The sequence below is a fragment of the Ranitomeya variabilis genome, chromosome 3, assembly GCF_051348905.1.
Source record: "Ranitomeya variabilis isolate aRanVar5 chromosome 3, aRanVar5.hap1, whole genome shotgun sequence".
Classification (NCBI taxonomy): Eukaryota; Metazoa; Chordata; class Amphibia; order Anura; family Dendrobatidae; genus Ranitomeya; species Ranitomeya variabilis.
Genome location: NC_135234.1, coordinates 486,663,717 through 486,686,554, shown reverse-complemented (window position 1 = coordinate 486,686,554; position 22,838 = coordinate 486,663,717). Strand labels below are relative to the sequence as shown.

General features: G+C 43.6%; 1 protein-coding gene across 2 annotated transcripts in view; it reads right to left on the bottom strand.

Annotated features, from left to right (window-relative positions):
• CEP97 (centrosomal protein 97) overlaps positions 1-22,540 on the bottom strand; it is a 36,790-nt gene extending 14,250 nt beyond the window's left edge. Inside the window, exons 1-7 of one of the 2 annotated variants that reach the window (XM_077296783.1) lie at positions 22,399-22,540; positions 17,281-17,423; positions 15,442-15,600; positions 14,653-14,754; positions 14,397-14,510; positions 8,615-8,781; positions 8,081-8,245 (exon numbers count right to left, since the gene is read on the bottom strand). In XM_077296783.1, coding sequence (XP_077152898.1) covers positions 8,081-8,245; positions 8,615-8,781; positions 14,397-14,510; positions 14,653-14,754; positions 15,442-15,600; positions 17,281-17,423; positions 22,399-22,450 — 902 coding nt within the window. In that variant the 5' untranslated portion in view covers positions 22,451-22,540. Of the gene's footprint in view, positions 1-8,080; positions 8,246-8,614; positions 8,782-14,396; positions 14,511-14,652; positions 14,755-15,441; positions 15,601-17,280; positions 17,424-22,115; positions 22,359-22,398 lie in introns of those variants that run through there. The other variant, XM_077296782.1, reaches the window with a different exon arrangement.
• Between the last annotated feature and the right edge of the window lie 298 nt (positions 22,541-22,838).

Genomic DNA, 22,838 nt, shown 5'->3' with positions numbered 1-22,838 from the left:
GCAACGCGTTTTTTTTTGCGTAAAAAAGAGGTGTTTTGCGTTTATTTGTGAAAATATCAGAATTTAGGGGAAAATTTTGAAAAATTCGCAATTTATAAACTTTTAATCTTTATATCCTCAAACCAGTTAGTCACACTGTACAAAATAATTAAGAAAAAACATTTCCCATATGTCTACTTTACGTCTACATAATTTTTTAAAAGTCATTTTATTTTGTTAGGATTTTAGAGGGGTTAAACATTTAGTAGTAATTCATTTTTTTCAAGAAATTTGCAAAAACTGTTTCTTTACGGACCTATTCAGATTTCAATGGACTTTGAGGGGCTTACACACTGAAAACTCCCCAAAAGTGACACCATTTTAAAAACCGCACCCCTCAAATACGGTACTTCAAAACTGCTGTCAAGAAACTTTTTAACGGTTCAGGTGCTACGCAGGAATTACTACAAAGTTGAATGGAAAAAAAAATAAATTGTAATTTTTACTCTAAAATGTTGCTTTAGCCCCCATTTTTTTTTTACTTTTATAAGTAACAGCACAAAAAAATTGACCCCACTATTTGTTACCTGATTTATTCTAAGCGCGCCACATATGGTCAGATACCTCTGTTTGGACAAACGGCATTTTGGAACACAAATTTGTCTGAAATAGATTACAGACATAGTGTTGCATTTGAGGGGCTCCTAAGGTGCCCAAAAAGCAGAAAACCCCCAGAAGTGACACCATTTTGGAAACTACACCCCTCGAGAATTTTATCCAGTAATATAGCGAGCATTTTGAACGCACAGGTACTACACAGAATTTGATAATTGTACGTCGTCATATTGAAAATTTCCATTTTTTTTCATGAAAATGTTGCTTCAGCCCCCAAATTTTCATTTTTCCAAGAGGTAACATGAAAAAGTGGACCCCACTGTTTGTTACCCACTTCCTTCTGAGTGTGGAGATACCCCACTTATAGTCAAAAAGTTCTGTTTGGACATATGGCAAGGCACGGAAGGGAAGAAGTGACATTTAGTGTTTGGAAAGTGAATTTGGCTGCAGTAGACTGCAGACACCATATCTCATGTGCAGAGCCACTGAGGTACCAAAACACATGTGACCCCATTTTGGAAACTAGACCTATCAAGGATTTCATCTAGGCATGTATTGAGATGGTTGAACCCGCAGGTGCTTCACAGAACTGTTTAAAATGTGGATCTGAAAATGAAAATAACATTTTTTTTCTACTAGAATATAGTTTTAGCCCCAAATTTATCATTTTCACAATGGATAATATGAAAAAACAAACCTCATGATTTGTTACACAATTTCTTCTGAACATAAAGATGCCCCATATGTAGTCAAAACTGCTGTTTAGGTACATAGCAGGGCTCGGAAAGGAAAGAGCGCTATTTTATTTTTGGGGCGTATATTCTGTAAGACATCGTGAATGCCATGTCGCATTTGCAGAACCCCTGAAAAACAACAGAAATCCCCCACAAGGGACCCCATGTTGGAAACTAGACCCCTCAAGGAATTCATCTTGGGGTGAACTGAGCATTTTTAACCTACAGGTGATTCACAAAATCTATAACATTTAGTTGTGAAAAGAAAAAAAAAATTAGGGATTTTTGTGTACTCACCGTAAAATCCTTTTCTCCGAGCCATTCATTGGGGACACAAACCGTGGGTGTATGCTGCTGCCACTAGGAGGCTGACACTAAGTGATACAAAGAAAGTTAGCTCCTCCCCTGCAGTATACACCCTCCTGCTGGCTCTCAGCTAACCAGTTTGGTGCAAAATCAGTAGGAGATTAATAACAACATATGAGCGTATAGCATGTCATTATATATGAGAGTATAGCATGTCAGATTATAAAAAACAAGCTTAAGCTAACAACAGGGTGGGAGCTGTGTCCGCCAATAAATGGCTCTGAGAAAAGGATTTTACGGTGAGTACACAAAAATCCCTATTTCTCTTTCGCCTCATTGGGGGACGCAGACCATGGGACATCCCAAAGCAGTCCCTGGGTGGGGACAACATCAGATCAGGCCCTGTGTAACTGCTACTTACAAGTGCGCCACCGCAGCCTGCAGAGTCCGCCTGCCAAGACTCACATCTGTGGAAGTGTGGGCATTATAGTGCTTCAAGAATGCATGCGGACTGGACGAATCCGCAAGCTTGCAGGCATGCCTTGCCGACGCCTGGTGCCTAGAACCGTCGATAGACAGGGAGATAGGCTGACATCTAGCACGGAAGGACTCCTGGATAGTGAAACGAATCCACCAAGCTAACATGGCCGATGAAACGGCTAAACCCTTCCTGAAAACGTAAGGAAGCCTTACGCTTACCATCAGGAAGCCCAAATAAAGCGTCCAACCTTCGGAAGGACGCCGTATTCGAGATGTATCTACTCAGAGCACTCACTTCGTCCAGAATATGGGGAACTCATTCCATTTTGTGGACTGGTGCCGAAAGAGATGAGGAAAGAAGTATGCCCTCATAACAGGGGTAATACAATACCACCTTGGTAACAAGGGATGGTCTGAGGACAACCTTGCCTTGAAGGTAATAAGGGAAAAAAGTCTGAAAGAACAGAGCAGCTAGCTCCGAAGACTCGTCAGGGTGAGGCTATTGCAGAGAAAAAAGGGTGATCTTCCCTCATAGTAAAGTCTGCCGGGATGAAAAGGAGTCTACTGTAAGACTCCTAGGACCATTAAGGTCCCAATGATCTAATGTTATGCGATAGGGAAGAACTACGTGAGAAAACTCCCTGTGAGAAAGTCCCTACTTGCAGTTTTGCTGCAATAAGGCAGAAGGATACTAGCTGCGCAAACAAAAAACTGACGTGGTCAGTGTGGATCTCAGAGGATCACTGGGCCCCTTTCTGCTTTCGGAAGTAGTGGAAGGGGAGTTATGGAAACTGGTACCACGGAAGAACCAGAGCATGCAGTGCGATGGCTCTTGGATCTCGAGGCCGAATCACGAACTCGAGCACATTGGCGTTCAGTCTGGACGCCATCCGATCTACATCTGAAGAGCTCCAGTGAAGGCACATCTGATGGAAGACTTTGGGGTGAAGTTCCCACTGACTAGAGGCGGAACCCTGACGGCTGAATTTGTCCAGAGTTCTACTCCTGGGATATATACTGCCGAGATCACAAATGGTAGATCTCGGCCCATCACAGAATGTGAGGTACCTTGGTCAAGGCGCCTGACCGTGGGTACCTGCTAGATGATTGACGTATGGCACCGCCGTGGCATTATCCAATAGAATTCGGATGGGGTGACCAGCCAGAAGGACCTGCTGTAGGACTACCATTCGGATCTCCAGATGGCCGCGGGATGCCGCGCGTGCGCAGATGGAGATCGCGGCGGCCATTTTCCTGAAGCCGCGGCCAGCAGAGCGCCGCTTCTGCGCACGCGCGGCCAAAGGAAGATGGCCGCGCCCACCGACCACCAATGGAATAACGGACATCGCTGCTATTTTCACCCCCCCGTGCAGGATTGGGGACGTTGGACATGCGCACACCACTACGCCACCAACGGAAAACTACGCAATATCTGGGGGAAGAAGCCACGCCCATCCGACCTGACCAGCCTGATTGACAGGCGAAAATGACTACTTTGGTAACGTATTTCGGCAGCATAGGTGGGGAATCGGGGTCCACAAACTACACTATTGTAATGCACAGCTCAGGCCATATTTAACAGTATTTTTATCTCATACCGAAAAAAACGGGGTGATAGGTTCCCTTTAAATGAAAAGACACAAAAAGAATTGTCCTAAAGCTAAATTGGATATAATTCCAGACCAAACATAAAAAAGGAGGTGGACAAAAGTATTGGCACTGTTCGAAAAATCATGTGATGCTTCTCTAATTTGTGTAATTAACAGCACCTGTAACTTACCTGTGGCACCTAACAGGTGTTGGCAATAACTAAATCACACTTGCAGCCAGTTGACATGGATTACAGTTGACTCAACCTCTGTCCTGTGTCCTTGTGTGTACCACATTGAGCATGGAGAAAAGAAAGAAGACCAAAGAACTGTCTGAGGACTTGAGAAACCAAATTGTGAGGAAGCATGAGGAATCTCAAGTGAACAAGTCCATCTCCAAAGACCTGAATGTTCCTGTGTCTACCGTGCGCTGTGTCATCAAGAAGTTTAAAGCCCATGGCACTGTGGCTAACCTCCCTAGATGTGGACGGAAAAGAAAAATTGACAAGAGATTTCAACGCAAGATTGTGCAGATGTTGGATAAAGAACCTCGACTAACATCCAAACAAGTTCAAGCTGCCCTGCAGTCCGAGGGTACAACAGTGTCAACCCGTACTATCCGTCGGCGTCTGAATGAAAAGGGACTGTATGGTAGGAGACCCAGGAAGACCCCACTTCTTACCCCGAGACATAAAAAAGCCAGGCTGGAGTTTGCCAAAACTTACCTGAAAAAGCCTAAACCGTTTTGAAAGAATGTTCTCTGGTCAAATGAGACAAAAGTAGAGCTTTTTGGGCAAAGGCGTCAACATAGAATTTACAGGAGAAAAAAAGAGGCATTCAAAGAAAAGAACACGGTCCCTACAGTCAAACATGGCGGAGGTTCCCTGATGTTTTGGGGTTGCTTTGCTGCCTCTAGCACTGGACTGCTTGACCGTGGGCATTGCATTATGAAGTCTGAAGACTACCAACAAATTTTGCAACATAATGTAGGGCCCAGTGTGAGAAAACTGGGTCTCCATCAGAGGTCATGGGTCTTCCAGCAGGACAATGACCCAAAACACACTTCAAAAAGCACTAGAAAATGGTTTGAGAGAAAGCACTGGAGACTTCTAAGGTGGCCAGTAATGAGTCTAGACCTGAATCCCATAGAACACCTGTGGAGAGATCTAAAAATGGCAGTTTGGAGAAGGCACCCTTCAAATATCAGTGACCTGGAGCAGTTTGCCAAAGAAGAATTGTCTAAAATTCCAGCAGAGCATTGTAAGAAACTCATTGACGGTTACCGGAAGCGGTTGGTTGCAGTTATTTTGGCTAAAGGTTGTGCAACCAAGTATTAGGCTGAGGGTGCCAATACTTTTGTCTGGCCCATTTTTGGCGTTTTGCGTGAAGTGATCAATGTTTTGCTTTTTGCTTCATTCTCTTTTGTGTATTTTCATTTAAGACAAATTAAATGAAGATAATAATACCAAAGAATTTGTGAATGCAATCATTTTCAGGAAGAAACTGAGTATTATCTGACAGAATTGCAGGGGTGTCAATACTTTGGGCCACAACTGTATACTGCAGAGGAGGAGATCACTTTCTTTGTATCACTTAGTGTTAGCCTCCTAGTGGCAGCAGCATACACCCACGGTCTGTGTCCCCCAATGAGGCGAAGGAGAAAATACACTTTTTCCACTAAAATACTCTGTTTCAGCACCAAATTTACAATTTCCATGAGGAGTAATAGGAGAAAGTGGACCCCATAATTTGTTACTCCGTGTCACTTTTCCATAGTCTTTGTTCTGCCAGTAACGTGAGAACCCTGATATTTCCATTTACGGATCACAAACCTGACTGGGGGCTTGTTTTCTGAAGGATAAATTAGGGGCTTTATTGGTAACATTTTGGGGCACATAATATTTTTTGAGATCGCTTCCAGAATAAGGCTGGGATCACATTCTTGTGTTCTACACTGAGCACTTACCTCAGGGTTTCCATTTAAGTCCCCCCCCCCCAAAAAAAATGAAGTCCTAGAAGGAACCACCCACTTTAATTAGGCAGATGGAGTCACTTTGGATTCCGTTTGCCGTCTATTCCAGTGGCATCCATTTTTTTTAAGCATGCGCAGATCTGTGGTGGACCACAATTGTGCACTAAAAAGACACCTAAAGTGATGGGACACCGCCGGATCAGAGACCAGACTGAGTCCATCTGCCTCATTATAGTGAGTGAAACCCTGTCGTAAATGCTCTGCGGAGAGCACAGGATGTGACCAGAGCGTTATTCTGATTTTTGGGAGGCAGAAGGAACAAATAGACAGCAGTACAATAGTATCTCTTATTTTATTCTTGCGCGGTTCACTTTATTCTTCGGGTCGGTGCACTTACACCAGATGTATTTATTTTTTATGTTTTGCTAATATCACAGTAAAAGTGTATGTGTTTTTTTTTAATAAGACATTTTTTGGGGTCGCCATATTCTGAGAGCTGTAACTTTAATTTTCTGGCAAAAAATATGATGGCTTATTCTTTGTGCAACAAGTTGGGGCGCATAATGCTTTTTGATCACTTATACTCAGATTTTTTAGATGCAGAAAGAATAAAAACCAGGAATTCAATTATTGGTTTGGTTTTTTTTTTTGCACTATTCACTGTGCAGTAAAAGTGATCAGACCAATGTGTTCGTACAATCAAGGCTGTGGAGTTGGAGTCGGAGACCATTTTGGTGGAGTCAGAGTCGGGGTCTTGAAAACTGAGGAGTTGGAGTCGGAGGTTTGGCTTACCAACTCCACAGGCCTGCGTACAATTACAGGGATACCAGATTTATATAGTTATTTATGCCACACTAATTTTACATACTAAAAACAATATTTGACATACCATTTTTTTACATGTGTCTTTTTTTACGTGTCTTTTTGATTGCTTTTGGTTGGTTTGAATTCAATTTTTCATGTGTCAGTATGATGAAAAAGCGTCCTTTTTGGAGTGTTTTTTTTTTACGGTGATCCTGTTTTATTGATCAAGTGTTTATTTTTGTTTTAAAGCAAACAGCGTTTTTAGTTTTCGTGATTTGTGTGCTCTATGTTTTTTTTTACTTTATTACACATTTTATGTAATTGTTTTAACTTTTTCACTTAGTCCCACTGTGGAACATGTAGATTTTTCACTTTGATCTCTGGTCTCATACACTGCAATGCACCTCTTGTGTCTCCCCTTTTCCTCATAGATTGTAAGCTTGCGAGCAGCAGGGCCCTCATTCCTCCTGGTATCTGTTTTGAACTGTGATTTCTGTTATGCTGTAATGTCTGTTGTCTGTATAAGTCCCCTCTATAAGTTGTAAAGCGCTGCGGAATATGTTGGCGCTATATAAATAAAATTATTATTATTATTATTATTATTATGCATGAGACCTGTCAGTGAGTCACTGACACAGCCTGTGAGACCCCGATTATATCTGAATCTCACAGTCCACCGTGCCCTGGGGTCATCAGATGATCTCCGAATACCATGGCAATGATCGCATCCATAATTATTATTGCAGGGGGGGTTCGATCCTGCCATAAGGGGTCTTATAACCCCCTTTTAACCACTTAGATACAGCCATCGTGTTTGACAGTGGTATTTGTGTAGTTAATCGACTCCAATCAGTTCCAAAACCAGCCAGGGCCCATACCACAGGGAGTCAGCGGTCATATACAGCTGACACCTGTGGGAACTGCTCCCATGGCAGGGCGCTATACACTTATTGCTGACCATCAGTAAGGAATGAGGTCTCTTAATGGCAGCCATTTTAATGCGTGCTGCGATTCGCTAAGCAGATAAAGGAAGTCTGTCACTCACAAAATGCATTTTAAATGGGCTGTACAGTATTGTTAAAGACTTAGCCCATATTAGTACTGTAGCTGTTACTAGTACAATGACTTAGAAAATAATTTCTAATTCATATGCAAATGAGGGAACTTTGATGCCCCCTTGGAGGAGGCACACACCAGCTGGGAAGCAAGCACTGGTAATTAGAAACAAGAGAAGGGCCCCGATATGCAAATGAGGAGGCAAAGTAGCGCACCAAGCTCTTGGCCACACCGAGGGTGCACTGAAGCCTCCGGATTTGCATATGAATTTAAAGTTATTTATTTTCTCAGGCACGGTACCAGTAACAGGTACAGTGCTAGTATGGTTATTATCGGGGCTAAGTGCCCTACCACACTGTATAGCCCATTTAAAATGCATTTGGGGGTGACAGATTCCCTTAAAGGTAAGATAAGAAATAACTGTGTTGCTGCCTCCCAGTAGTGACCTGTGCTCAATATCTGATCCCCAGCAATTCATATTTTTACCACTAACTGCAGAAATAAAAGTGTCATGCCATTCTTAGATGATTTCACAAGACACGTACCTTTGTTTACTTAAAATTTTCTCCAACTTGGCATCTTCCTCTGTCTGAAGACCATGTGCGGACGTCAGGGGACACACGGATGCCAAGTACTGCACCAGTGGAACATGCTGACCTGGCCGGTACGATCTTCCCTTTCCTTGGCTGTAAAGCCATTCTGCTTTCAAGCTATGATAGCAAAAGAAGAAGTTAACAGCGAGCGCAACAAAATATCTCTAAAATTCACCATAAAACAAACACGGGAGGAGTTATTCTGAAAGGCTCAATGCCAGCAGCATCTTTACGGAGTAAGGAAAGAAAAAAAAATATTTGAAAAATCATATAAATCCATAATGGGGCGACCTTTATGCATCAATAATGAAGAAAAGTATTGTCAGAAATATACCTTCTCTACACATTTAATACATTCAGAAAATGTTCATAAATATGTTCTAGTATGCAACAATACTTAAATTACAACTGATAGGCAACAGATTTACCCATATTAACCTGTGTGCAAGTGATGGAGGTCAGCTCAATAATGCCTTAGTATTTTACCTTTCTTTTTGAGAAACTATATATCCATCTAAAACCTTTAGGTTTAAGCACCAGCTCACAATATAAGGTCTGTAGTCAAAACCAGGTATAGAAGGAGTGGCCATGACACAAGGATTGTTCATGATTGACAACTGCTCCAGATCAGAGAGGCCTGCAAGAAAGGACACCTGGAAGAAAGCAGAACCGTATAACTATCTCCTCCATCTGAATCTATAAGGCAATCTACAGTCCTAAACATTGAAATTGCCATACCGAGAGGGAAAAGTCGTGGAGTTATGGAAATCACAGGATCAAGAGACATGTTAATGATGTACAAATGACAAATAATGGAGACAAAATGTTCAAAACATCGTGATTTATTCAGTATTGAGCATGAGCGCCATGCACAGAAATAAATGCCTTGACATAATATCATTGAGGTTGTTAATGGATGTCTGAGGCATGCTCTGCCAAAATGAATGCACTAGGATATGTAAATCATCAAGATCCGCTGCTGGCAGCTCCTTTTGCAGTTGCTGACTAATGATGTCCCAGTTGTGCTCGAGAGCACGCTGCAGTCCATGGTAACACGTTTAAACCATGTAGGCTGCTCACAGCAGCACAACCAACATGCGGTCTGGCATTGTTACATTGAAAAATGGAATTAAAGGCAATATGTCAGCATGTTTTCCCTATGTAATCTGACAGCAGCATGATGATGGAACAGAGACTATGATTCCTGCGATGTATTACTTTGTTTACTGGGTTCAACAGTTATGATAGAATCACAGTTTTCCCAGTTGCAGATTTAGCAGAGCTCAGAATGTTGTAACCCTGCCCACACCACATGTTTCTGTGAATATTGTATAGTGACCGAGTGGTGCTAATCAATGGGGGCGTGGTTAGACTAGGAGGCACAAGGGCAGATTGTCCTGTAGTGTAATCTCCTGCTGATAAAATACTGAAATTGAAACAGCAAAACACAGCCCAGAAAGTGATACATCTCTGAAATCAGGCTCTCTTCTCCTCATCATGGTGCCCTCAGATCCCATAGGTAAATCTGGTAACAGATTCCCTTTAAACTATAGGCGTCCGGCTACCATACATTATGCCACGCACACCATAATCCACGGAGTAGGATCGGTGAGATGTTCCCTTGTAGAGATCGCTTCATGGCATTATCCATATGGTCTTGACAAAATAGCGAGTAGTGATCCATTCTGCACAGCAAGTGAAATGAGACATCCCACTAGACTTCATCTTCACCCGCCTCTGTTCCTTATCTAATCTCACAACCTCTCCCTTCCCCCTATCTGACCACCATCTACTCACCTTCTCATCCCTGTCCTCCTCACCAGCCCTCCATGCCCAGCCACTACCACATCCTCGTAGAAACCTCGCACACCTAGATATTCACAGACTCTCAGACTCTCTTGTACCCGTCCTCCATATCTTCACTCCACGACACAGACAGCGCCACCGCTTTCTATAACTCTACCCTCACAACAGCCATAGACTCAGTCGCCCCTCTCATGCATGGCAAAGTGCGACAAATCAATAGGCAACCCTGGCATAACAATCTCACAAAAAAACCTCGACAAGCATCCAGGGTCGCGTAGCAGCGTTGGAAGAAAACACGCCTGCCAGACGATTCACTGCTTTCAAACAAGCTACACTTGCCTTCAAACTAGCCCTCACTTCTGCTAAACAGACCTATTTCACAAACCTTGTATCTTGATTATCCTACAACCCAAAACAACTGTTCAGCACATTTAACTGTCTCCTCCGCCCACTACTGCCACCTCTAACTCCCCTCATCTCTTCCGAGGACTTTGCCACCTACTTCAAAAACAAGATCGACCAAACAAGGCAAACCTTTACTGTTCCACCACCGCAACCACTCCATATACCAAACCTCTGCCCTTCCCTAATAACTTTCCTCTCCAACATCACTGAAGGAGAGCTTACTCACCTCCTTTCTAAATCACACCCTCACCTGTGCACTTGATCCCATCCCTTCCCACCTGCTCCCCAACCTCACTCATTTCAGCCCTAACCCACCTCTTCAACCTATCGCTGTCTTCTGGTACCTTCCTCTTTGCCTTCAAACATGCCACAATCACACCCATATCTCAAAAAAACTAACCTTGACCCAACTGCTATGCCCAGCTATCACCCCATATCACTGCTCCCGTTTGCTTCAAAACTTCTTGAGCAGCATGTCCATGCTCAACTTTCCTCCCACCTCTCATCTAACTCACTCCTTGACAACCTCCAATCTGTCTTCCGCCGCCACCACTCCACCAAAACTGCCCTGACCAAAATTAATAATTACTTACTCACAGCCAAAGCTAACAGACAGTTCTCCATCCTCCTCCTTCTCGACCTGTCCTCTGCTTTCGACACAGTCGACCACTGCCTGCCGCTACAGATTCTTTCTTCCCTTGGCATCAAAAGCCTTGCCCTGTCCTGGATTGCCTCATATTTTCCTGACCGCACATTTAGCGTTTCCCACTCCCACACTACCTCTTTATCCCGCCCTCTCTCTGATGGAGTCCCTCAAGGCTCTGTCCTAGGGCCCCTACTTTTTTCCATCTATACCCTTGGCCTAGGACAACTCAAAGTCCCATGGCTTCCAGTACCACCTGTATGCGAACGACACTCAGATCTACCTCTCTGGCCCAGATGTCACCTCTCTGCTGTCCAGAATCCTGGAGTGTCTATCAGCCATATCTTCTTTCTTCAGCTCTCGCTTCCTAAAACTCAATGTAGACAAAACCGAACTCATCATCTTTCCCCCATCTCGAGTTTCCCCCCTACCTTATCTATCTATTATGGCAAACGGTATCACGCTTTCTCCCACACCTGAAATCTGCTGCCTCGGGGTAACTCTCGACTCTGCCCTGTCCTTCAAATCGCACGTCCAAACTCTTGCCACCTTCTGTCGCCTCCAACTCAAAAATATTGCCAGAATCCGTCCCTTCCTCAGCCCACAATCTACTAAAACTCTTGTGCATGCCCTCATCATCTCCCGCCTTGATTACTGCAACATCCTCCTATGTGGCCTCCCTGCTAAGTCTCTTGCACCACTCCAGTCTGTCTTCAATTCTGCTGCCCGGCTAATCCACCTATCTCCTCGCTACTCCCCTTTCTCCCCTCTGCAAATCCCTCCACAGGCTCCCAATTCCCCAACAAATCCAGTTCAAACTACTAACACTGATCTACAAAGCCATCCACAACCTGTCCCCTCCCTATATCTCTGAACTAATCTTCCCTCGCGTAATCTTCGATCCTCCCAAGACCTCCTACTCTCCTCCACACTTATTCGTTCCTCACACAACCGCCTCCAAGATTTCTCACGAATATCCCCCGTCCTCTGGAATTCCACACCTCAACACGTTCGATTATCTACCACCCTCAAATCCTTCAGACTTAACATGAAAACCCATCTCTTCAGGAAAGCCTACAGCCTGCAATAACCATTCTGCCGCCTCACCACCACCCGAGCTGCCGCCTCACCACCACCAGAGCTGCCGCCTCACCACCACCAGTCCCATACCAAGCCTAAGGAGTCTGTGTCTACACAAGCCATAAGAAGGTGTTTGCATGATATTGAGCTACGAGCCAGATGTCCAGCTACAGGTGTTCCATTGTCTTCACCTCACTTACAATTATGGTGCAGAGTAAGACGGCAATGGAGGTTGAAATGAAGGTCTATCCTCTTCAGCACTGAGTCCATCAATAAAACCCACATATTGGTTTGGAGACCACGTGGGCAATGCTACAAAGAGGTTTCATGAGGGAACATCACATGGGTCTTATTTACAGAATTATGGCATGGGGTGGTTTAATATAAATTACTTGAACCCCTCTAGTCTTCATTCCAGGTACAGTAACAGCTTGGCACTACATTGATTTAGTCGTAGAACCAGTGGTATGTCAATTTCTCCAAAGTGTCCCAGGAGTCATTTTTCTACACAGGCCGCATGTTTCTTCTGCTACTATGAGGAGCCTGCATGGCCTAAACATGTTACCATGGCCTGCAGGGTCTCTGGACTTGTCTCCCACCCCCGTTACATCTGGGACGTCATTGATCGACAATTGAAAAGGGGCTGTCAGCTGTGGATCTTTATGATTAGCATGGACAACTGCATTCAGGGTGACAGAACATTTCTCAGACAACCATTAGTAACCTCATTGATAATATAAAATGTGTAAGTGCACGGATTTTTGTGCGTGGCACAATACATCGAGATGTTTTGAAAATGTTCTTTTAATGTTTTCATCATTTGCATATCATTAACATGTCTATTGATCTCATGATTTCCATAATTCCCTGACGCTTCCTTCTTGGTATTGGGGTCTAAGGGGTAACTTTTCTCTTTGTGGAGAGTGACAAGCCAAGCCTGACATGCCAGAGTGAGGAAACTTATAAGCCATGCATGCTCCTCTGGGAAATTAAATATGCAAATTGTTTCGTCAGAGTGGAAGAGAACTAGAACTCTAGCGCCAATTATCGACTCTTTAGCGAGCAGCAAAATGACTTAGGATTTTAAAGTTGAGGAGTGTATATTTTCCAGGAAGGTTCAGCTTTAGTTTATATACTATAGTTCATGGGATTAGAATTCTCAATAAGAGGATTATGAATACATGCACAACCCACGGAGTAAACAGGCACGGCAAAGTTCAAGGGTCAGGGATTGGCCTGCAAACAGGAAATACCAATTGCAAAATATGCTAACAACGTTCCTTCAATAGGTAGTTATGTTATGTGACAATAGTTATTCTACATAAATTATGTTAAGAACCAGAAACAAATTATGTTCCAGTAAAACCAGTTCTGGTTGCAATCTAGATTGGTAATGTTAAAAATAATACTGTATGAATCAAAACATAAAGAGAATTTGATACGGGGGTACACCTGCCCCAAACCAAGAATAGTGGCCATTGTCCAGAGCGTTATGCAATCCAGAACAATCTATGTAAGTAAGTGACAACAGCCTTGACACGGTGCCCCCATATTTGTCAGGGAGCACGCAGTGATTAATCCAGCAGCACCTTAACAATGCTGGCATCATATTCATAGATGAAGGGGAAACGTCTGCTGTTCTTAGCAGGAGCACTTAGTGTGATTACTGCCCAATGCACCTCCATGACTTTTTTCTTTAAAGGGAACCTGTCACGAGGTTTGTCCCATACAACCTATGGCCACCACCTTTCAGCCTTGTGTTACAGCATTCTAATATGCTGTATATATGACTCTGATTTGCCCTGTAAGGTAAAAAACACAAACACCTTTTTATTATACTCCAATTACACTGTAATGCGCACGAGTTGGCGCTCTTTAGCCAAAAGATGGTGGCCGTAGGTTATATGGCAAAAACCAAGTGACATGTTCCTTTTAGAGCAAGCCACCAAAGCTGAAATAGTACAAATAAGGGTCACTCTTATATTGACCCCTACTAACTAACAAAAGGCAATTAATGGACACTTGTGAGGTTGACATGTTGTTCACAGCCGAAATCGCTCTGCTCCAATTTTTCTATAAAGGGTGATAAAAATTACCATCCAGGAACACTAAGAAAACGTGTGTTCTCTGTAAATGTAACTCGAACAATTATGAAAGAAAATGACAAGATGAGAATAAAAACAAAAAACATTTTACATCTCGGCAAATTCAGTCATAAAATTGGCTCTTTGCCGCTTATCTAATGTGTATGTTAGGCATACTGTGGGCTCCGCAGCTTTCTTACCCCCTTTAGGCCCAATGTATGCAGTGTCTGCATAGAAGAACGCAAATTACCTCATTTAGGTCTCGAATTTCATTCTCTGCCAGTGACAAGATGGATAAATTCTGTGGAAGGCTGGTGGAAGCCGTGCGTAAGGAGGCAATATTGTTTCCGTGCAGAAGAAAGGTCTGTAGAAGAATGAAGACATTGTAAAAAATGTTCTATACAAAAAATGTCTGCAAAGCGCTGGATGGAACATACGGAGGGTGGATCTAATGACTATAACCCCACTTCAGCATCTTGTGGTAAGAAACTTTTTGATAACCGTACCTTGAGACACAGTAACTTTGAGAGATCACCAATCTGAGATATGTTATTGTCTGATAAATCCAGATGCTGCAGGGACACGCAATTGTTTATCTGGTCGATAACCTTGAGGAAAATAATAGGACACGTCAGAATATAGAATTCATTACGCCATATCGAGGAATCATTACATGGTGGGCACAGATCTGGCTTCTAAGGAGCAGCTTATCATGTGTGCTACCAGGTTCTCCCATAATGAAAGTTTCAGATACCGTATCAATATTACACAGCCTTCCATTACATGTATGATCCTCAGATACAAGAAAATTGTATTTTCTATAAACGAAGCAAGCACGACGTATCAGAGGAGTTTAGACCAAATAATGATAACTACCATCTGGAAGAAGTGCTTACGCTTACTTTTTACCCCCATGACCACTGCAAGCAATCACTGGCCTTAGCCATGTGCAGCACAGTACCATGGAGGCCAAAGAATGGCTGCAGCCAAGTAAGAAGACTGACAAAGAGCATTGGAGGTGTATCCTGTTATCAGCAGCTTATCCCCTACTACACAAGGCGATATGTGCTGCCGAGAATACTGATATTTTAGCATAAACAATATGATCACCTGATGATCATATGGTGATCGCCAGCACGTGTACACCGGATATTAGAAACAAGTGCTCGCATAATCATCTGCTCCTGTAAATGCACCATAGCACCAATTCAGTACACACGACATCTATGTATCAGGCTGTTTGTTTTCTTACCAAAATGCTATCAGCATCTCATAACCTAATTTTACAGACAAACCTTCAAATTGTTTCCGGCAAGGTTAAGCCACTCCAAATGCACCAGATCTTTAAGTCCTTCCACATATCCGATACTGTTGTGAGGAAGATTCAGGACTCGTAAATGGACCAGCTTTGAAACCCCCATCATCCGAACAAGACGGTTGTTGGCTACAGAGAGCTGAAATAAGGTGGACACAGAAGACAGATGACTGAGCAGAAGTCTGACTGCATTCTGAAGACACAGTAACGGTCTGATGCTTCATGCTACAATTTTTACTTGCTACATTACACAGTGTGAAATCTGTGAGAATATACATTTCTACAACACAAGCATGCAACGGATTTAAAGATTTGCAGGCTGCTCTAAATTCCAAAATGGATTATGGTGCTAGAGCAGACCTGGGCAATGTGCGGGCTGCGGGTTACACGCAGCCATAGGGCTGGATACAGTGGCGGCCTGCACCACGAGGCTTCCCCTGCCCGGCATCTCACTGTCATTGAAGGCTTGCATCACGATACTGTGTGCCGGGCTTTGTGGGAACGTCATACTGCGTAGGCAGAGCTGGGCAATGTGTGGCTTGGGGGCCATATGCTGCCCTCTGGCTGTTCCAGTGAAGGGAGGGGACCTCATACTGTGTGGGGGGTTCTGTGGTTACATAGAGTATGAGAGGCATTGGGGGAACATCATACAGTATGGGGGGCTTTATGAGGACACGCTGTATAGGGATGTCATACTGCGTAGGGGCTCTGTGGTGACAGTGTGTGGGAGGACTCTGAGGCGACATTATACAATGTGTGAAAGTATTACTGTTTAGGGGGGCTCAGTGGTGACATACTGAGTGAGGGAATGTGTAGGGACATCGTACCGTGTGAGGGGACATCGTACCGTGTGAGGGGACATCGTACCGTGTGAGGGGACATCGTACCGTGTGAGGGGACATCGTACCGTGTGAGGGGACATTGTACCGTGTGAGGGGACATCGTACCGTGTGAGGGGACATCGTACCGTGTGAGGGGACATCGTACCGTGTGAGGGGACATCGTACCGTGGGAGGGGACATCGGACCGTGGGAGGGGACATCGGACCGTGGGAGGGGACATCAGATTGTGTTGGGAACTGTTAACCAAGGACTGAATAATAGGAGCAGTAGATTTATAAACTTTATAAAAAGTAAATGATATGGCTTTGATTAGCTACTGCAGATAAGAATACATAATACAATAGCCCTATAAAAACAACGGTAGCAGCTAGTCAACAAACTTAATTCTGCTCAATAGTAATGGACAAAAATTTATATAAAACAATACTATAGAAAAAGCTGCTCTAGCACCTCAATATAATTAAATTGCTTATTTACAAGAACAAATTAAATCATAGTACACTGGTCCATGTTGGTTTACTACAATAGAAAATGAATAAGGACCAGTGTACTGTGCTTTAAATCGATTTCAATAAAGAAGGACTGTTATTATACTGGGGGCCGGAGCAGCTTTTTCTATGGTGCTGCGCTCACAAGCTTGGACTCGGCAAGTGATGCTCTCAGCACTACTTACCAATATGGGATAAAGTTGCCAAAGGAAACTGTGATAAAAATTAGAAGCAAGGATAACGGTGAGCAATCTACCTACATTATGTGCCTTATAAAGCAGTAATGAGCATAATTGCATTCGTCTGGTTGATTCTGCGCTCCACAGCAGTCAGACTATCATGTGGCCCTGGTGAATTAATTGCCCACCCCAGCACTATCGTATTGTTCCAGACATGCCATCATGTCTTACATTTATTAAGCTCTGTAACACGTTTTAATTAGGTTCTGAATACTTCTATAAACTATATTGCAGCATGTCATTTACTGACCTGTGTAAGATTTTTACACTTCTCTAGATGTTCTAATTTGATGATCTGGTTCTTGTCCAAAACGAGCGTTCGAGTGTCAGCACTACATGGTAACATGGGGCTCAGCTTCTGCAGACCTTGGCCGGACAGATCCACGACAGTGACTGGAATAAAGCAGAATCGGTAACAGCCCAAGTACTCAGAGGACAACCTGCCAGCACTCCTCATAGGTCTGCTTTAGTATCTGCTTGTATCCATGACAAAAATATTCTGGAGCATCTTTTCTTAAAATGCCGTGTTGTGCTGATCCTCCATTTTTCTTCTTTTCCATTATTGAATAGATTTACAACTGAGTGCTACTTTATCCAACGTGTATTGTCCTTATATACAAGTGCATCTTACTAAATTAGATTATCATCAAAAAGTTAATTTATTTCAGTTCTTCAATATAAAAAGTGAAACTCTTATATTATATAGAGTCATTACAAACAGAGTGATCTATTTCAAGTGTTTATTTCTGTTAATGTTGATGATTATGGCTTACAGCCAATGAAAACCCAAAAGTCATTATCTCAGTAAATTAAAATACTTTACAACACCAGCTTGAAAAATGATTTTAAAATCTGAAATGTTGGCCTACTGAAATATATGTTCAGTAAATGCACTCAATACTTGGTCAGGGCTCCTTTTGCATCAATTACTGCATCAATGCGGCATGGAGGCGATCAGCCTGTGGCACTGCTGAGGTGTCATGGAAGCCCAGGTTGCTTTGATAGCAGCCTTCAGCTTGTCTGCATTGTTGGGTCTGGTGTCTCATCTTCCTCTTGACAATACCCCATAGACAATACCCCATAAGGTCAGGCGAGTTTGGTGGCCAATCAAGCACAGTGATACTGTTGTTTGTAAACCAGGTATTGGTACTTTTGGCAGTGTGGACAGGTGCCAAGTCCTACTGGAGAATGAAATTTCCATCTCCACAAAGCTTGTCGGCATAGGGAAGCATGAAGTGCTCTAAAATTTCCTGATAGATGGCTGCTGTGACTTTGGTCTTGATAAAACACAGTGGACCTACACCAGCAGATGACATGACTCCCCAAACCATCACTGATTGTGGAAACTTCACACTAGACCTCAAGCAGCTTGGATTGTGTGCCTCTCCACTCTTCCTCCAGACTCTGGGACCTTGATTTCCAAATGAAATGCAAAATTTACTTTCAACTAAAAACAACACCTTGGACCACTGAGCAACAGTCCAGTTCTTTTTCTCCTTGGCCCAGGTAAGATGCCTCTGGCGTTATCTATTGGTCATGAGTGGCTTGACACAAGGAATGTGACACTTGTAGCCCATGTCCTGGATACCTCTGTGTGTGGTGGCTCTTGAAGCAATGACTCCAGCAGCAGTCCACTCCTTGTGAATCTCCTCCAATATTTTGAATGGCCTTTTCTTAACAATCCTTTCAAGGCTGCGGTTATCCCGGTTGCTTGTGCACCTTTTTCTACCACACTTTTTCCTTCCACTCAACTTTTTATTAATATGCTTTGATACAGCACTCTGAACAGCCAGCTTCTTTAGCAATGACCTTTTACCCTCCTTGTTGAGTGTGTCAATGATTGCCTTCTGGATATCTGTCAAGTCAGCAGTCTTCCCCATGATTGTGGAGCTTACTGAAACAGAATAAGGGACCTTTTTAAACGCTTAGGAAGCATTTGCAGGTGTGTTTTTTTTTTTATTAAGTATTTTAATTTGCTGAGATGACTTTTGCGTTTTCATTGGATGTATGCCATAATCATCAACATTAACAGAAATAAACACTTGAAATAGATTACTCTTTTCGTAGTGACTCTATATAATATATGAGTTTCACTTTTTGAAGAACTGAAATAAATTATCTTTTTGATGATATTCTGATTTAGTGAGGTGCACTTATAGATTGCCACTAGCAGCACTGATCAGATAGTATCATCCCCAACTGGTAAAAGCCACTGGTCAATTAATTCATCTCATAGGACACACATGTCAAACTCAGGCTCGCAAGGTGATTGTATTTCGCTCACAACGCCGGGGACTACATGGGGCCATTATACTGTGAGGAATATGTGGGGGCCTATTATACTGTGTGGGGAGGAATGTGGAGCCATTATATTGTATGGAGGACTAAGTGGGGGCCATTATACTGTAAAGAGAACTATGCTGGTCCCATTATACTGGAAAGAGATCTATGTGGGGAAATTATACCGTGTGAAGGACTATGTGGGGTCTATTATACTGTAAAGAGAACTATGTTGCTCCCATTATACTGTAAAAAGGACTATGTGGGGCCATTATACTGTGAGAAATATGTGGGGCCTATTACACTGTATGGGGGAGATTGTGAAGCCATTATACTGTATGGAGGACTATGTGGGGGCCTATTATACTGTAAAGAGAACTATGTTGGTCCCATTATACTGTAAAGAGGACTATGTGGGTCCATTATACTGTATGAAGGACTATGTGGGGCCCATTGTACTGTACAGAGGACTAAGTGGGGCCATTGTTCTATTTCAGTGTTCCCCAACTCCGGTCCTCAAGAGTCACCAACAGGTCATGTTTTCAGGATTTCCTTAGTATTACACAGGGATACTTGCATCAGCTGGACGAACAAGAATCCCACCACCTGTGTAATACTAAGGAAATCCTAAAAACATGATCTGTTGGTGGCTCTTGAGGGCCGGAGTTGTGAAACACTGTTCTATTTGATAAAGGCAAAACTTTCTTAACTGTAGATATTTTTTTTTTTTTTTTTTTTATATAAAATCAAGGTTGGCTGGTAAATTTGTCCAAGCTTTTAAATTTGGCACTCTGTTTATTTGAGTTTGACATCCCTGCTATAGGAATAATAGAGGAGCGGCACAACAAACACTTCTAAGAATAGATACTCTGAATAGTTATTATATGATGAATACAAATCTTTATTAAAACAAATACATCAGGACAGACAGGTCTTCTCTATCCATAGAACAATGTCATTGTTAAAGGGGTGGTCTAAAATGTTACTAGAGGTTTGGTATATTAAAGACAAGCTACACACAAATACTTGTCCTTACCTGGATCCATACTAAGGGGCCAGCATTGGCAGTAAAATCATGTAAATGCCATGGCCGATTATTGACAGGGGAATCTAAATCGTTAATATACTGTAAACTAAAAGTTGGCTGTCAAGCGACAGGTGCCGGCTACAAAGCACAGATGCCATTTGCCCCATGCGGAGGAAGAAGGCTGTGGAGTTGGAGTTGGAGTCGGAGCCCATTTTGGTGGAGTCGGAGTCATGGAAATTGAGGAGTTGGAGTCAGAGGTTTGGCTTACCGACTCCACAGCCCTGGGAGGAAGCACAGTGCTGAACCCCTCCACACATCGCCGCCCAAGCACATGATGTACGGTTACGCCCATATGCGAGAAGAGGTTAATCCAACATGATAACTTGAATATGTGACCATTAATCGCTTACATAATAAAATGCACAAATTCTGCTGTCAGTATGAAGCCATCATGTCACAGTACGGCAGCTGCGTGCCGACCACATCCCCCCTGCAGCCCTACATGAGCACATTAACAATGAGGCCACCTTTGCACGTGGCTACAGGACCACATGCAGCATTAGGCAGTATACACATGTCCGTGGAACATGAATCATGCCCGATCTAACGGCCTCATAGGCCCAGCACGGGTGAGGTCAGCAGACTGCGCTCATCACCCAATAGGCAGATGATAATGTTCTGGCCCCTAGCTGCACTGACAGCACACCTATGGGGGAGCCCACATCCTCTTTACACCACTTTGCTGCTGTGACCATTTGCATAGTAGCATCTAAGGATATTTGCACATGACGTCAATTCCACCTGCAACCTGCATGAAAAAGGGCTCACAAAAAAATATATAAAGCTATGAAGACATATATTGCAAATGTCAAAACCACCTGCTGTGCTTATGTCTTCGGCTTGTTTAACCTTCTTGTAACAGCTTTAGGTTTCAAAAGCCGTGAAATGGCTAAAAGAAGTGAACTGACCATTTGGGGGGCTTCTGCACGGAAGCCGCCACTATTGTATATTGCATGTTTAATTTAAAAAAAACAACACCGGCGGCAGGGCAGGTGCAAAAACGACTAAACAACGTACAGACCCTGCACACTGCTCCAGCAGGCCTCGGACTCCCACGTCGTGATGTGTGCGTGCTGGGATAAGGTGTTCGGCCCATGCTCGGGTGCTGAGAGTGACTTCGGCATGCTCGAATAATATGTTTGATGCGGCTGTTAGACAATCCCTGCACGTGTTGCTGCTGTCTAACAGCCGTGAAACATGCAGCTGCTGGGACTCAAACATATTATTCGAGCGGATAGTTCTACTTGTGACCCCTTATGTTATATGTTATATGCATAATGGAATAACAAATGGAATATCCCGGTTAGATCTCCTCTCATGTTTATTGCCCACAGGGTTAACAGCGGCCCTTTAGGACCCCCTATACAACATGGTACACGTCTATGACACAATATGGCCGGCTTCTTTGTGGCGCTAACCCTGACGTTACGGTGGCCCCATTGGCTTATACCGGGGTCTCATGTCTGCGGTATTGGTGGGTGATGCGATATTCTTCATGATACAGGGATGGAAGTCAGGGGCAAGGATTAGCACAAATGTGACCAGCGCCATAGCCCAGCATTACACACAGACATGGCGGCCAGATCACACAGCCGGGTCAGGACGGGGCGAGTGAGGCGCAATTATTGGGGGGCACACCATACTGGCCAGCAATTAGGAGACCTCGAGAGGAGGCTGTAGCAGTGACTGGTGAATAGTATGTGTATATATGCACACACCTATATCACGATAGGTCCTATATCGGGATATCAGCTTTGTCTCTGTCAGTTTAACCGTCACTCGCCCCCGAACTTGAATTATGGGAAACGTAGTTTTGTCACGTCCAACAACACTCAACAGTGGAACTGGAAAAACCACAACTCCCAGAAATCCGCGCGGCAGCCCCGAGCCCGCTATTGTCACCGCGTCAAAACATTCAGAGTACCGCACAGACCCGCGACCCAACAACATGTCTCCACAGGACGCGGCCGCCACTAACATTTCCAAGGGCATTTCATTTACCTAATCCGTTAGTAGACTCTCCCGGAGACGGTGTCACCTCCTCCCCTGCCATGTTACACGCAGCTTCTCAGCTCCCAGGCAACCGAAAAGTGTCACCGCATCATTTCCTTACCAGAAATTGCGCATGCGCACTGTACTCCTGCTCCCCCAGTCTACCACCTAGTGGATTCTCCTGGAATTGCATAGTTGTTATATCAGTACTACACACTGCTCATAGCTAAAGCAGGACCATGAAAGAATCTCTCTGATAGTTCATTACAGACACTGGGGGCATGGATCCACAGTCTACATTTTTATCATATAGGGAAGACCACCAGGACACTGTCATTTTAAGGGAAACCTGTCAGCATGGTTTTACCTATGGAAGTAGTGGGGCGGCTGTATAGACACCTGTTCCCCAATAAAAAAAAAATTAACGTTTTTATAGATATCTGACATAC